Below are 14759 nucleotides of genomic sequence, written 5' to 3'. Positions count from 1 at the left end.
CAACATACAACAACAGAGTTACATATTTGCACTGAAGTCAAGCGAACTTTTGAGCTATTTTAAATAAAAACCAGAAAGCTGTATACAGGGCATCGCACCTGTACATTAAGAATTAAAAAGAACTAAAATGACTTTGGTGTAAACACCTATAAAACTAACTCTGCAGGTTCCAGAGTAATTCCAAGGAAAGTGGTGGAGTTTAAGTGAAATTTGCATAGTAAGGTAAGGAGGAGCCACAACCTGTCCTGGCTGATTTAGGGGATTGTGTGCATTATATAAGACTGAAGCCTGTCCACTCTTACCTGCAGACCTGCTCCGTATCTACTAAACAACAAGCTTCCTCTTTCGTGACTTGTTCAGGTAAGATGTTTAACAATTTTAGGACTAATGACTCAAATCACAGTTATTATAGTTTTGCTTTTTCTATTTATTTTTAGTGTTAGGTTTTGTTTTGTTTTTATTAGTTTCATAGTCTCATTAAATATTATTACTATATGGGCTTTTCATATATATTTTAAGTTGCAGTGATTTTTCTTTTTCTTTTAAAAGAAAAAAAACCCCAAGCAATGTTTGTAATATTTATATATTATTTCACCTATTTTTTTTTTCTCACCTAGATTTAGTTAGGCGACCCACCTGTATCATTAAGGGTCACCTGTACCTATTTAGAACAGATGCTGCACTTGTGCTGTTGCAGACTGTTACCTTGCAAAAAATGGCTCATAAAACTGTGAGTTAAATCTTAGGTAATTTCCTCTAAATGTCAACCACTTTAATCTCAGTATGTATATTGTTTTTTGTTAATTCTATTAATATTATTATTAGTAGTAGCTATAGTCAGTATAAACATTAAGCATGAGCTGAGCAGCTTCCTAGAAAGCAAATGGGCATACAGTGCTTAATAAATTTATTAGACCATCTATCATAACAAGAATGAAAATGTGTTTTTAGAAATTACTTAGAATTATATTGTTATTTATTAGGCAAATTAAAATAAACTTACAGTTGTATACCCAAATATGAAAATTAATGGATAACAACAGCTTTAAAAATACTATTTTGATTAAAGAGGCTACACATACAGTTGGTTACAGAAACATAAAACATGATTTTGGTATTTACTAATACTGTTAATTTAGAGCAGCTGTGGCATAAACGTTGCACTGGGTGGTGGTCTAATAAATTTGTAATTTGTATGTACTTGTTTTGTGCGGACGGAGATCTTCACACATAAAGAAGCATCCCTACAAATAACCTTTTCTGAAGTACTGAATTTAAACACAAGCGAAGAAGAATAAAATTGTCTTACATGACATTTAAATATATGAAATGACAGAGTATATGATGTTTATCTGGCATTGACTTTTTTTTTTCTCGATGTTAATTGTAACAAAATAACCCAAAGCAACAGCCAGTGCTTACATCAATTCTTACATCAACCAAGCTTTATTTTTACTATCTAAAGTTATGTTACCAAAAAAACGTAATTTACTGGTTGTAATCTGGAGGTGGAGTAGACTGATAATCACCCTAGAGGTTTGAGGAGTGTATGGTTCATTTTAAGAAGAATTTAATTTTACTGTTAGAATTTGCCCTGACATTGTTTCTTTGTAGCATATCATTTATTATACTAATCTATCAAATTTACATGCCAACTTCTTGAAAACAGACAAACACTGCAGCAATGCCTCTTCCTGGTGCATGCCTGAACATTATGGAAGCTCGTCACAAGCAGAAGGGATATGGGAGCATCTCCAACCCTGAGAGGTTCTTTAACCAAGACTTCAAGAACCTGAAGCAGTACTGTCTAATCAAAGGAGTAAGGTACCTCGATGACATGTTCCCTCCTGATGCAAAGTCTATTGGCCAGGGGATACTTAAGCCCTCTGAACTGGCCCACGTGATGTGGCTAAGACCTGCCGTGAGTATTTAAATTGCGCATTAGACACTCTATCACATCTAAATGTTTAATCAGCCGTGGACTGATTCCCCCTTTTTCACTGCAAGTGATTCAGTTTAAATTTTCTGCTAACGACATTTTTCTGCAGTCAGATTGCAAAAGTGTTTGAACGAGTTGTGTTCTTCAGTTCACACACTCCCAGTTCACGGCTAACAGTAATGCTTAACATTTCAAAATAAAACTGGTTGCCCAAAACAAACTTGACATGCAAAACTAGACAGCTAGACATGAGCTAATAATTCATTTTAGAATTTTAGAAAACAAAATACAATTTTTTTTTTCCACCTTTGCCCCACTGCATTTGAGATTGTGAAACTGTAGCTCTTCTTATGAATCAAGAAATGAAATTTTCACTGTAACAGTGCCCTCTAGTGGCTGTGACAATAATTAAATTAATCCTGATATTTAAGCTTGTGAAGTTGTGAATTACAGGCCATGGAAGAGTTTCATAGTTCAAACTGAGACCCAAACCTCTCAAATTTGGGAATGGTCGGATACATTAAGTAAAAGTGGAAATGAGTGAAGCAATCCTTAAATTTGAAAACTGACTCCCTATTTTACAGCAAATTGCTCCTGATGCTGAATTTGTGGTTGATGGCTACTCCAGATTTGACTTTGGTCAAGGTGTACTTGGTAGGGTCATTTCTTCACTCCTAATATTTACACTCTTGTATCCGCCTGCAGTCCTGATTGTTCTTTTTTGTTGTTGTTAACCAGGAAACTGCTGGTTTCTTGCATCAATCGGCGCGCTGACTTTCCAGAATCACATCTTTCAACAAGTTGTTCCCCTCGACCAAAAAATCAAAGAGAATTACTGTGGCATTTTTCACTTCAGGGTAAACATCATTAAACTATCAGAATAAGAGAAGTAATTATTATCTTTAACTGTTTTTTCTCACTAAACTAAAACTTAAAAGCTATTTATTTCACAGAGTTTGGATTATTTTGTCTCTAATGATCAAATTTCATGAAACACAAGCAGCTCACAAAACAATTGTATCTTTATTTTAGTTCTGGAGATTCGGGCGGTGGGTGGACGTCGTCATTGATGACAAGTTGCCGACGATCAATGGCAGACTAATCTTTGTTCACTCCAAAGATCCAAATGAGTTCTGGCCTGCTCTGCTGGAGAAAGCTTATGCCAAGTATGCAAAGAAACATATGATTTATCCGATATACAGTGAACAAGTTACATGTGGGGGATCTGTAAAAAAATATTATCTACCTCTGTCAGGGTTTGTGGTTCCTACACCGACATGACTTCTGGAACTCCTTCAGAGGCTATGATGGACTTCACCGGTGGCGTCCACGTGTGCGTCCAGCTGTCGGATACCAGTTCAGATGTGTGGGGGCTGATATGCAGAGCTGGCAAATCCAACACATTGATGGGCTGTGGTACACCTCAAGGGGTAAGCACAAAAAAACAGAACTCAGAAACAGCCTGAGGTTATTCAGGGAGATTATTCTCCAACTACAAAAAAGGGCTTAGAGGACTTTGATTTGTGTTAGTACAGATTAGAGATGCTGTGAAACTGTTTTGACATTTTAACAAACATTTTATGCATTTTGAGGTGAGTTATAAGTCTGTGTTTTCCACTCAGACTGCACTTCATTATCTACTGATAAAACTGGTATCATATTGCCTAAAAACTATAAAACTAAATCAATGACGTAATGATAAAGTTACATTTATGGCATAATCAACCAATATCGCACAAATACAACCCAGGTTAGCATGCACTTTGGGACTGCTTAATTGGGAATGAAAATCCTGGAACTAGAAGACTGTTTTGACTTACTGGACTGTGAAAGTTCAAAATCTATTTTAAGTTTTTTGTGAAGCAGTTGACTGCCAGAAACACCTTTTATGATGAAAAAGTGTCCAAAAATGTTGAAATTTGCTTTAAGTCAACATAACCAAACTTTGCAGTCACTTTTTCCTAATGATATTATTGTATCAGAAGTCTTTATTTTTATTTTTTATGCTTTCACAATGACCAATGTTCCTTGATTGTAGGAAACATCTGCTAACACAGTTTTGCCAAATGGACTGGTCCAAGGGCACGCCTACACTGTGACAGGGGTTAAAGAGGTAAAGAATTATACTTGCACAGTAATCACAGTTAGTATTGGAAGTGAATCTACAGCAATAACACTTCCCTAGTAAGATTATAGCAATAAAAAGAATGCTATCACATAGTGTCACAGTAAGCAGTGTAGGAAGAATTACAGCAAAAACAAGCTCCTGACATATTGGACAAAAATGTTTAGGCGAGATTTAAAAACCTTTGAGCATACATTTAAATACAACAATAATCTGTCCCAAAAGGTTGATTCTGTTCATCTGGACGTAGCGTTTTCAATGGGAGAAACGTTTCGTCACTCATCCAAGCGACTTCTTCAGTCTCAGCTGACTGCAGGTTTCCCCAATCTTATAAACAGTACATTTGCACAATGACTGGAAATAGAACCACTGAATGAACAATGGGCTCTGAGATCAGTTCCTTGATCATTAATATGCAAATTCTCATGACCATTGACTAACAACTACTGATCAAAGCCCATTTATCAAAGCCCACTGATCAGTGGCCATGAGTACCATCCACAGAGAGTTGGGGAATGGCTGAAATCACAACATTGTAAGATGGTGAAAGATGTACCCTTAGGCCCCCTCCTCGATTAACAGATGGTCTTTCCATTTTCACGTAAATGGCCTCCTTGGCTCCCCGTCAAACCAGTGTTCCCAGCTGATTGTTCGTTCAGTGATGCTAGTTTCAGTCATTGTGCAATGTACTGTTTATAAGGTTGGGGAAACCTGCAGTCAGCTGAGACTGAAGACGTCACTTGGATGAGTGACGAAACGTTTCTTGCATTGAAAACGTTACGTCCAGATGAACAGAATCAACCTTTTGTGATTTACTTACCTGGATGATTTAGCATGCATCAAACCAATAACTGTGATTTTTCTGTTGCCTGCTGCCAGCTTATTAGCCAAGGAAAAGTTGTGAAGCTGATCCGTTTGTGGAACCCCTGGGGTAAAGGAGAGTGGGTAGGAGACTGGAGTGATCGGTAAGCAGTAATCAGCTTTGGTACTGTTTCAAAAAATGCCATTCACCTATATTTAATTAGAGAATAATTTTCTTCAAAATATGCAACTCTAGATAAAAATTACCAACACAATGTGTCATCTCTTACCTAAAATACTGTCTTTAAGGTCCCCCATGTGGGACACTGTGAGTTCTCAAGACCGCCAAATGTGCCTTTCAGTGGCCGATGATGGAGAGTTTTGGTAAGCAAATATAGTCACTTTGTACTATGTCATAAGCTTAGTGTTTTATACTTTCACATCACATCTAAATAAATTAGGAATGAAAATCTACCTGATTTTATTAACAGGATGGCAATTGAAGATTTCTGTAAGTTCTACACAGATCTTGACATCTGTGGCCTGAAACCAGACTTCATAGATGGAAAATCCTCTGCTCAGTGGAAGACCTCTGTGTACGAGGGTCGGTGGGTTGCTGGAACCACTGCTGGAGGCTGCATAAATAACAGAGGTAATTATATAGTATACACTGGAATATAGGTGTTTAAATGTTCAGCAAAACATAATTTTTTAATCTTCAATTCATGTAAATAAAACATATTTTTCCCTCTATGTCCTCCAGACACTTTCTGGACAAATCCACAGTATCGAATTAAGGTCGTAGGTGAAAACTCAGAGACCAATGAGAAAAACATCCTAGTGTCTCTCATGCAAAAGCCTGACAAGAGGAACAGACGCCTGGTGCAGAACCTCCACATTGGCTTTGCTGTATATTTGGTAAATATTTCTCTTTGTCATATCATTCATACACGCATAACTATGTTAAAAACAAAAACCATGTTGAAGTTGACATTTTCAGAGCATGAAAATGTATTTAACCATTATCAGAACTTGTATCGTAATGTGGAAACAACGATAATAATGTGGTGTTTAAGTGCAGACAATGACAGATCAAAAATTAACTACAACATAAAAATTATTTGTAAGCTAGAAAACAGTTTGTTAGCAAGCCAAGCTTTAATATGCTGTCCAAACATTCATACAGTGGCTGTGCACATGTTGAAATAACTAACTAACGACTAACTGAATTATTATTTATTCCCAACATGAACGAAATTCATCTGACGTCCTTCAAGGTGACCGAAGATGTAAGAAACAAATTTATTCTATTTCATGTTTATAATACACATATGGTGATGTGAAAAGGAAAGTACACTGTCTTTCACTATTCAGGTTCTGTGTATCTGTATGCACTGATACATAAAACCTTAAAGTTGACATGTCTGTACGCACTTCAGAAACTTCTTCAAATGAAATTGGGGAGCTGAAATATCACTTTGAATAATTTCAGTACAAAACGCAAAGTGGGAAGTTTCCAGCAATGTTCTTCAACACCCATCTGCCTGTTGCTCGGAGTGATAAATACATGAATGCCCGTGAGGTGATAGAGTTCCTTATGCTGAAGCCTGGTGAATACCTGATTGTGCCATCCACCTTCAAACCCAATGAGACAGCCTCCTTCATCCTCACCATCCACTCAAGAGAAGAGACATGTTGCTAGTATGCTCTCCCTCAATGTCTAAAGATATGACATAAAAAACATTTTAAAACAAAATTTGCATTTGACACATTACAGTTGATTTCTCTGAAAGTAATGCATATTGGTCTATCTCCCCACAGTGAGAATTCAAATGCAAATGAGCAGAAATATGAGCCAGTTGAAAAGGTGTGTAACAAATCATTTAATTGTGTCCATGTTATTTTGCTGTACATGTGTTATTAATGTGAACTGTTGACTCGTCAGGTCACAAAAGTAAAAAACCATCAGGACGATGAAAACAAGAAAACATTCTTCCGTCAATACTCTGACAAGGTAATTAAAAAAGATCTTTTTGCTAATAATATTAGCCACATTACTGCATTATTACAAGTGTATATAGCATTATGTGTCTAAAGTCTGTGTAATGTATCAGGTAGTAAACCAAATCAATTAATGTTTCAGTATGAAGAAGTGGATGCTGAGCAGCTCCAGAGGGTTCTAAATGAAAACATCCTGAAAGGTTTGGCCTTTAAAAACTCTGTCAAGCTAAATTTAAATTTACTGAGCCACCTACACATGGCTGTTTGGCCATGGGAACCCATTCCATGAAGCTCCTTGTGCACAGATTTTGTGCTGATGTTAATGCCAGAGGAGGTTTGGAGCCCTGTAAAAACTTTTGTTCATATAGCGTAGTTTCCAGGTCTGACCCATCAAATTTATAAACCAGTATTATTTCCTGTAAGCCTTCATCGGACTCTGGCAAACTCTGGTTTATGAGAATATGACCAATGTTCCCTCTAATTTTTCATGTGTCTGAGCGAACACACAAACTCCCTGAGCGATCTCGTGGACCACTGTGAGCGACATTAGACGTGTGCACTGTGGTCACGCCAGCGTCGAATCCATCCAAGTTACATGGTTTATTAAAATAATCAAATTACAGCATTTACATTTATGTTTGACTACTTTTAATTAACTGCTTTAGCCCACTTACAATGGAAAAAAAAAAAAAAAATCTTGTTCATGACCTGTGTAGTATGTTAACACTATTGGAAGTAAAAATAACTTGAACTCCAATTTTGAAAACACAACTTTCTTTCTTTTTTAAAAAAAAATAAAAAAAAAATAAAACTCTGACAACAATGTTTTTTGCAGCTCTTTACCTAAAAATGCAGCCAAGGCGGGTTTTTTAAACAAACATTTCAAAATATTTACAGAACAATCAGGTGTTCTGCATCAAATCTGATGCAACTCCAAAAAATAATTTCTGTCCACTATGAGATAAAGGAGAACAACAGCCTGATACCTGCAGGCCTGACCACAGGAGATGTATCACTGCTGTAACACCTGTAACATTCAGCAGCCGCCTCATTGTTCTGACACACACAACAAAACTATTGACTACACTACACACTAACTACACACTAACTACACAAGATTTGCGCTAAACGTTGCAAAGTCTCAAAACACCACCGTCACTCCTCAAACTTCCTCCCGTTTCTTAACAACTAAATGCCGTGTTTTGATTGGTCGACATGGTACATTTTTCGACCAATGGGAAAGGGTGGAGTGATTTGGTTTCGTCTTTGCTCACAGGCGGAGAGCGCTTTCGAGCGTTTTCCTTATAAAACCCTGTTTTTACCGTTTCTTCCCGCAGTAAATATAAACAACGATATTATTCAGGAAGAAAACCAAACATTGCCGATATTTTTATCATAACTCTGGTTTTATGTGGCCTATCAATACAATTTAAAAACTGGTATAAAGTCCACACTTTTTCCGTCAATTGTTCGTCTGTCCTGCTCACATCTCCAATGGTTGGACACGTTGTCATTAACGTGGCTTCACTGCACATCAGCCACGACGCTTTGCCAGCTAAAACACCGGTGTTGGCACACATTTACTTTAATTTCAATTCAGGTTAGAATTTTTTTTGCGTGCGCAACGCAGATTTTCTCTGCGCAGAGACCGTGCCAACAGTGCGCAATTGCGCACGTGCGCAGCTTAGAGTCATATTCAATGTTTCCTCTAACTTATTAATAGAAAATAAACTGTGGTCCACATTAGTGGAAACATCAGTAATACAGCAGGGTGTCCAATACCCTCAGTTTCTTAGTCGCCACGGCTACTTCGACATGCAGTCGATGACTCTGAATACTGTGGATGACATTTGTGCTACACTGTCTTTGCTAATTCATCTTTGTTTTATTTAGGAGACATGAAATCTGGAGGGTTCAGCCTTGATGCCTGTCGCAGCATGGTGGCTCTAATGGATGTATCCTGTTATAATACATGCGATACTGGAAAAACCAGATTAAGAAACTTTGTAGTTTGCCTTTTTGAGCTGTTGAAAAGTAACAGTGAATCTTTGTAGTTACATAACAGAAGAATAGTCTATGTGTAAGCAAACCTGAGTGCTCTTCTGTTGATATAAACAGCATTACTCATCTGAAAGACCAGACTAAGATGTGTCCCTTTGCTACCTTAATGTGGGTTTTAAAAGACGTCAATCACAGGCAAACTAAACAGTGAGGAATTCGTCCGTCTGTGGAACAAGGTCACTAAATACAAGGTAAAGAAGAAAAAAAAACAGCCTTAAAACATATATCAATACATCTGCTATATATGTGAAGATTTTCCCTGATCAGTTTCTTCTTCTTTTCTTCTCAGGAGACTTTCTTCCTCACCGACGTTTCAAAAACAGGAACGCTGTCACTGAGTGAGCTGAGGAATGCATTTGTAGCTTCAGGTATATGTTTATAGGTATATGTGTACCCATATGGAAAAGATATATGTAAATCTTATAAAGTTTGTGTCCGTCTTGTGTGAAACTTGTATGAAAAGCATACAAGAGTGAAAACAGATATAAGATCCCTTGAAAAATTATATAAATGAAACGTGTATGTTTTGGATACTTATTAAAACAATATATGAAAGTAATGAGAAAGTGGCCACTTTCATGAGTAAATCATATAAGCCTTATATGATTCATATATGAAGTAGGCCACATCTTATGCAAGTCTTTTATAATTTTTTTCTATTTCTTTTCCATATGGGTGTATATATATGTACATGTGTGTGCATATGTATGCATATATACATATACGTGTGTGTGTGTATTAGTATATATTAGTGCTGTCAGCGACCTTAATCTCGTTAAAATGATGTTAACGCCATAACCTCATTAACGCGGCAAATCTTCATTAGCAAGATAGCGCGGATTGACCCGTCCGTGGGGCTGGACGGCGCTAGTGTGAACATCATTTTACCGAGATTAACGCTGACAGCACTAGTATGTATATCTATGTATGTACATATATCTCAGCAAACTTCTCCTGAAGTCTGACTGTGTGTGTTCTTCAGGAATGAAGGTTGCAGATGACATGCTCAGTCTGATGGCTCTGCGCTATGGCGCCTCCTCTGGACACATGACACTGGAGTGCTTCATCAGTCTCATGATTCGCTTGGACTGCATGAAGAGTAAGTGAAGCGGAGAAGAAATGACAACAATAGATGTGTAGATAGCTGAAAATAAATCTCATGCAGTGAGAATGAAAAGCTTTTTCAGTTGAAAACATCTTTCTTGCTTCTAAGATTTGATAAAGGTTCATGATTTGTACAGTTTAAGCTCAAAGTTGTGTTCTTCAACAGAAATCTTCAAACAGTTGTCTGATGGAAAATCCATTAATCTCAAGGAGTCAGAGGTAATAAAGTCACTTTAGTGCTGACAGAGCAAAAGAATAAATAAATATTTGTACAAAGAAAATGCATTAGTTAAAATGCTGATACTTAAATGTTATTAATAAATAATCTCTTTCTTATTTTCAGTGGATGTACGTTTCCATGTACACTTAAGCCACCTGAAAGACAGATGCACGTTTCATCTGGAAAGCACAAGAAGATATTTCAAAAGCTTGTTTTCTGTGAATTAGCTATAACACTTTATTACTTTGAAACAACTAAACACAATAATGTGAAACTATAACAAACACTATCATATAAAGCTGTAAACCTTATGCCTCTTTGCATATTATGTCATGCATATTATATCAATGACTGAATAACTGCATTTTTTTGTGAATAGTACTGCAAACTTGTCAATCTGTGTTTTATAATAGAAACAAAATACAGATGTTAGTGAATAGACTGTGCACGTTAGCATATGCTACTTCCGGTGCGGAAACTCCTGTGGGGAGCTTTGTTTCCGGTGTCCTATTCGCGCCTTGTTTACGGTCCAAAACAAGTTAAGCAAATGAATGAATCGAGCGGCAATTTACATTTTTATAGATGTCTTGGGCATTTACCCAATATATCTGTAAATGATGTTCATCGACTTGTCGATATTTTTTTCCCCGCACCTCAGAGCAAAAGAGAAAAGGGATTCAAATTTTATATTTCTCAGTATCTGTAAACAGCGGTCCCTCGTTTATCGCGGGTGGCATGTTCTAAAAATAACCAGCGATAGGTGAAATTAAGTAGCCAGTTTTATTTTTTGACAGTGCAAAACGTTTCGTCGATATCGTCGACATACAGTACTGCACTTCAGAGTCACACTGCTAGCGATCGATGCAGCGATTCTGTACTGTACAGGAGAGACGTCACGGAGGAGATCGTCTGCAGCGATCAGGACACAGGACACAATGTGGTGTTAAAAAAAAAAAGCATGCAAACTTGCACTAAAAAATCTGCGAAACAGCGAGGTGAAAGGTGAACCGCGTTATAGCGAGGGACCACTGTAGGTAAGTCACAACATACCCTTCATAAATACTAATGTATAGAAACCCTTACCAGCAATCATTCATTTTTTGTGCGGCTTTTTTTCACGGTTTGTTAACATGCTGTGGAGGTGTGTACTTGACTAGCTGATATGGACATAACGGGGGAAACATCTGGTTTGACTGTTGTTCACCTGTAGTTTGAATGCTGAACATTTGCCTGTTTAAAGAATAAGACCAGTCACTATACAGAGATGTGCTTCTGAATGTGGACGATGTGTCTTCTGATTTTGTAATGCAGTTCTGCTTGTGTTGAGTGATGTAAACAACTGATCGATCTAAACTCTTTAAACGTCAAAATTGATCATTAGATTTTTTATGACACAACAGTGGTGAGTGTTCCCACCTTCTGCTCTTTGTAACTTAATGCGATCTTTCCGTTTTCGAGTTTTGGACATGATTTTGGAGTATATCTTCGCAGTAGCGATTGACCGCAAAGTAAAGCTACCGGAAATGTACAACCCCACATCCGATCTCAAACCAGGAAGTTAGCATTTTCTCGTGCAACGGGGACTATTGTATCAGTCAAAAATGAATGAAGTGGATGGGAAATTAAACTGATAAGGACAAAAACTAGGAAAATGGAAATTCAAAGGAAGAAAATGTCAAAGTTAACTAGTACTTAACTAGTACATTTGTTTTTGTATGTAGTTTTCTATATCAGCTGCTTTTTAAAATTCATTTTATATTGGGGAAAGGAAGTAGCAAACTTCAGTGGGTCAGTTTCAATCCTAAGCTAATAGTGAGAGGTTGCGTTCTCCTTCTTTGAATAAAGCATTTCCTTTGTGATCTTCAGCAATTTTCTTTTTTCCAGCAGCTGGGATTTTTTTGTTTAATCTTATCATTTGTTTTGTGGGTTTTGATATATTTAGCTGCATAGCTGCCTGTTAAAGTTACATTTCCTAATAAAATCATGTGTTATTTTGTAGATTTGCCTTCTTTGATTTTTCTTTCAGAGATTTTTTTTTACCCAGACACTTTTATAGATGCTTCCCTTTATCACATTGAATGCTTTAGACCAGGGGTCTCAAACTCAAATGAGCTGTGGGCCACTTCTGGCACCGTCATCAGGGCCACTTTAGTGTCCAAGTAGTACAAAAAACAAACACGAAAACACCCTCTAATATTTCCTAAAATGCAGTGTTTTGTTTGTTTTATTTAATTCCAAATATTGTGTAACAAGACAAAATTGCAAACATGAACGCAATTTTTTTTTTCTCACTCTTAACTATCTGAAGCCTTTCTGCTTCAGTTTCATTTGTCATATGCAAGTTAGCACAGGGTCAACATTGCAATGAAATGTATTTAACGAGCAGCAGACAGTCACTCAGCAGTATAGTACAGTATAGTACAGTAGTTTCATTGAACTACCAAATAAACAGCTCTTTCTGGCCAGATACTTTCCAGCACTTTTGCTACAATTTTGTTTGTATTTAACAAAATAAAAATGCAGGCATAAGCGTACACATTAGTTTTCGACTGCAAGTGAAAATAGTTTTCTTTCCAAATAAATCTCTCACTGAACTAACACAGCCCTAACCATGTTTGCACTCTCTTGTTACCTCGGCCAGGTCCGCGGCTCCGAACAGTGGTAAGGAGACCTCTGGCTAATACTTTGGGTTCCGTGTTGGGCTCGTAGCCGGGAACGAGCTTTACTGTCTGGGTCAACTTTGCTAGCGAGAGACAGAGAGAGGCATTGAAAGGCTGCTCCAGCAGAACTTTGTTTTGGAGGAAAACACGAACACTGTGTACAGTCGAGTCTTAATAGCACTTACAACTGGGCTCGTCAGGCACTCTTTTTGGCTGCAGTGGTTATTTTTATATTTACATGCTTCCATCTCCCGTTTCTGCTCGGTAGCACCTCGTACTTTTTGACTCTCCTTTTTCTCCCTCCCTCACACTCAGACACACAGCGGGAGGGGCAGCCCCCACGTTCTCCCTGCAGCAAGGACTACACCGCCCATGAGTCTACAGTCTTAAAGGGCCATGCCTGTAACACTCTGCCGTCGTATTAAATCATTTTTCGTACAATAATTTAAAAAAAATATTTCTTCACATCAATATGCGGGCCGCAAGTAGAGGAGACGTGGGCCACAAATGGCCCACGGGCCGCGAGTTTGAGACCCCTGGTCTAAAGCATTTAGACATTTGCTTACATAAGGATGTCTATAAATGCAGGTGGCACCGAGACACCCTAGGCAGCAGGACAATGATGAATTTTTATTAACGTATCACCAGACCTGTGGCCATGTGTTCTGAGCACTCGGGTGAAGAGATGGGCTGAGCTGTCAACTGATCAGTTGTGAGTTGGATTAGGTGGTGGAAGAGGATGCTGGACAGACCTAGCAGTATAGTGAGGGTGTGCTGGGAATGCTTAGCAAAGGTCCTGGTCCGCGAGATCTTCAACTCACACCAGCGGCAGAGCTGCAACGGCATTCCAAGGGAGATTGGGGGACACTGAGTCCAAATGGACCGTGTTCAGCGCCTCCATTGCTAAAGCAGCTGCACCGCTGTGGCTGCAAGGTGGTTGGTGCCTGTTGTGGTGGTGACCCCCGAACCAAATGGAGGAAACCGGAGGTGAAGGGAGCCAACGGACTGAAGGAGAAGTCCTATCGGGCTTGGTTAGCCTGTGGGACTTTGGAAGCAGCTAATAGGTGCTGACAGGCCAAGCAGAATATGGCTTGGGCAGTGACTGAAGCAAAAATTCGGGTATGAGAGGAGTTTGGAAAGGCCATTGAAAAAGACTTTCGAACTGATGGTAAACTGTTGAGCGACTTGGGAGGGGAAAGCGATGCTCTACCTGCACTATGTATAGTGCAGGTGGAACGTAGCTGACTTCAACTGAGAACATTGTTGGGTGGTGGAAGGAATACTTCGAGGACCTCTTTAATATGGCACATCTTCTGCTGAGGAAGTAGAGTGTTGGGAAGAGGAGGACAACTTGTTTATCTTTGAGGGTGAGGTCACTGAGGTAGTAAAACAACTCCTTGGTTGCAGGGCCCCTGGGGTGGATGAGGTTCGCCCTGAGTTGCTAAGGGCTTTGGGTGTTGTAGGGCAGTCTTGGTTGACATACCTCCAAATGTTCCATGGAGATCGGGGGCAGTACATCTGGACTGGGAGACCAGAGTGGTGGTTCACATCTTTAAGAATGGGGACCAGAGGGTGTATTCCAACTATAGGGGGATCACACTACTCAGCCTCCCTGGGAAAGTCTATGCCAGAGTGTTGGAAAGTAGAGTCCGTCTTTTAGTCGAATCTTAAATACAGGAGGAACAAAGCGATTTTCGTCCTGGTTGTGTAGAACACTGCAACTTAGAAATGTATTTACTGTAATTGTACAGTGTAACACTGGACCAGCTCTTTAGCCTCTCAAGGATACTTGGAGGTGCATGGGGGTTTGTCCAACCAGTCCACATGTGTTTTGTGGACTTGGAAAAG

The 14759-nt window shown here is 38.6% G+C and overlaps 1 protein-coding gene across 2 annotated transcripts; it reads left to right on the top strand.

The window, feature by feature from the left end:
- Positions 1–228: 228 nt before the first annotated feature.
- On the top strand, positions 229–12116 carry LOC106098300 (calpain-1 catalytic subunit). Of its 2 annotated transcripts, none has more exons than XM_019349184.2 (22): positions 229–360; positions 1670–1921; positions 2524–2593; positions 2678–2796; positions 2972–3105; positions 3195–3369; positions 3978–4052; positions 4944–5029; positions 5175–5249; positions 5357–5517; positions 5629–5783; positions 6143–6154; positions 6358–6566; positions 6687–6732; positions 6811–6879; positions 7009–7066; positions 8760–8821; positions 9050–9118; positions 9217–9265; positions 9910–10026; positions 10198–10250; positions 10375–12116. In XM_019349184.2, the coding sequence occupies exons 2-22, from the start codon at positions 1685–1687 to the stop codon at positions 10399–10401; spliced, it is 2058 nt and encodes a 685-aa protein (XP_019204729.1). In that variant the 5' UTR covers positions 229–360; positions 1670–1684; the 3' UTR covers positions 10402–12116. The 2 variants fall into 2 exon arrangements, with proteins under 2 accessions (XP_019204729.1, XP_019204728.1); XM_019349183.2 differs by having other exon boundaries at positions 9217–9295.
- The last annotated feature ends 2643 nt before the right edge of the window (positions 12117–14759 follow it).

This window comes from Oreochromis niloticus, linkage group LG19, assembly GCF_001858045.2.
Source record: "Oreochromis niloticus isolate F11D_XX linkage group LG19, O_niloticus_UMD_NMBU, whole genome shotgun sequence".
NCBI classification, from domain to species: domain Eukaryota; kingdom Metazoa; phylum Chordata; class Actinopteri; order Cichliformes; family Cichlidae; genus Oreochromis; species Oreochromis niloticus.
Note: the sequence above shows the minus strand (reverse complement) of the source record. Positions and strands in the feature narration are given on the sequence as shown.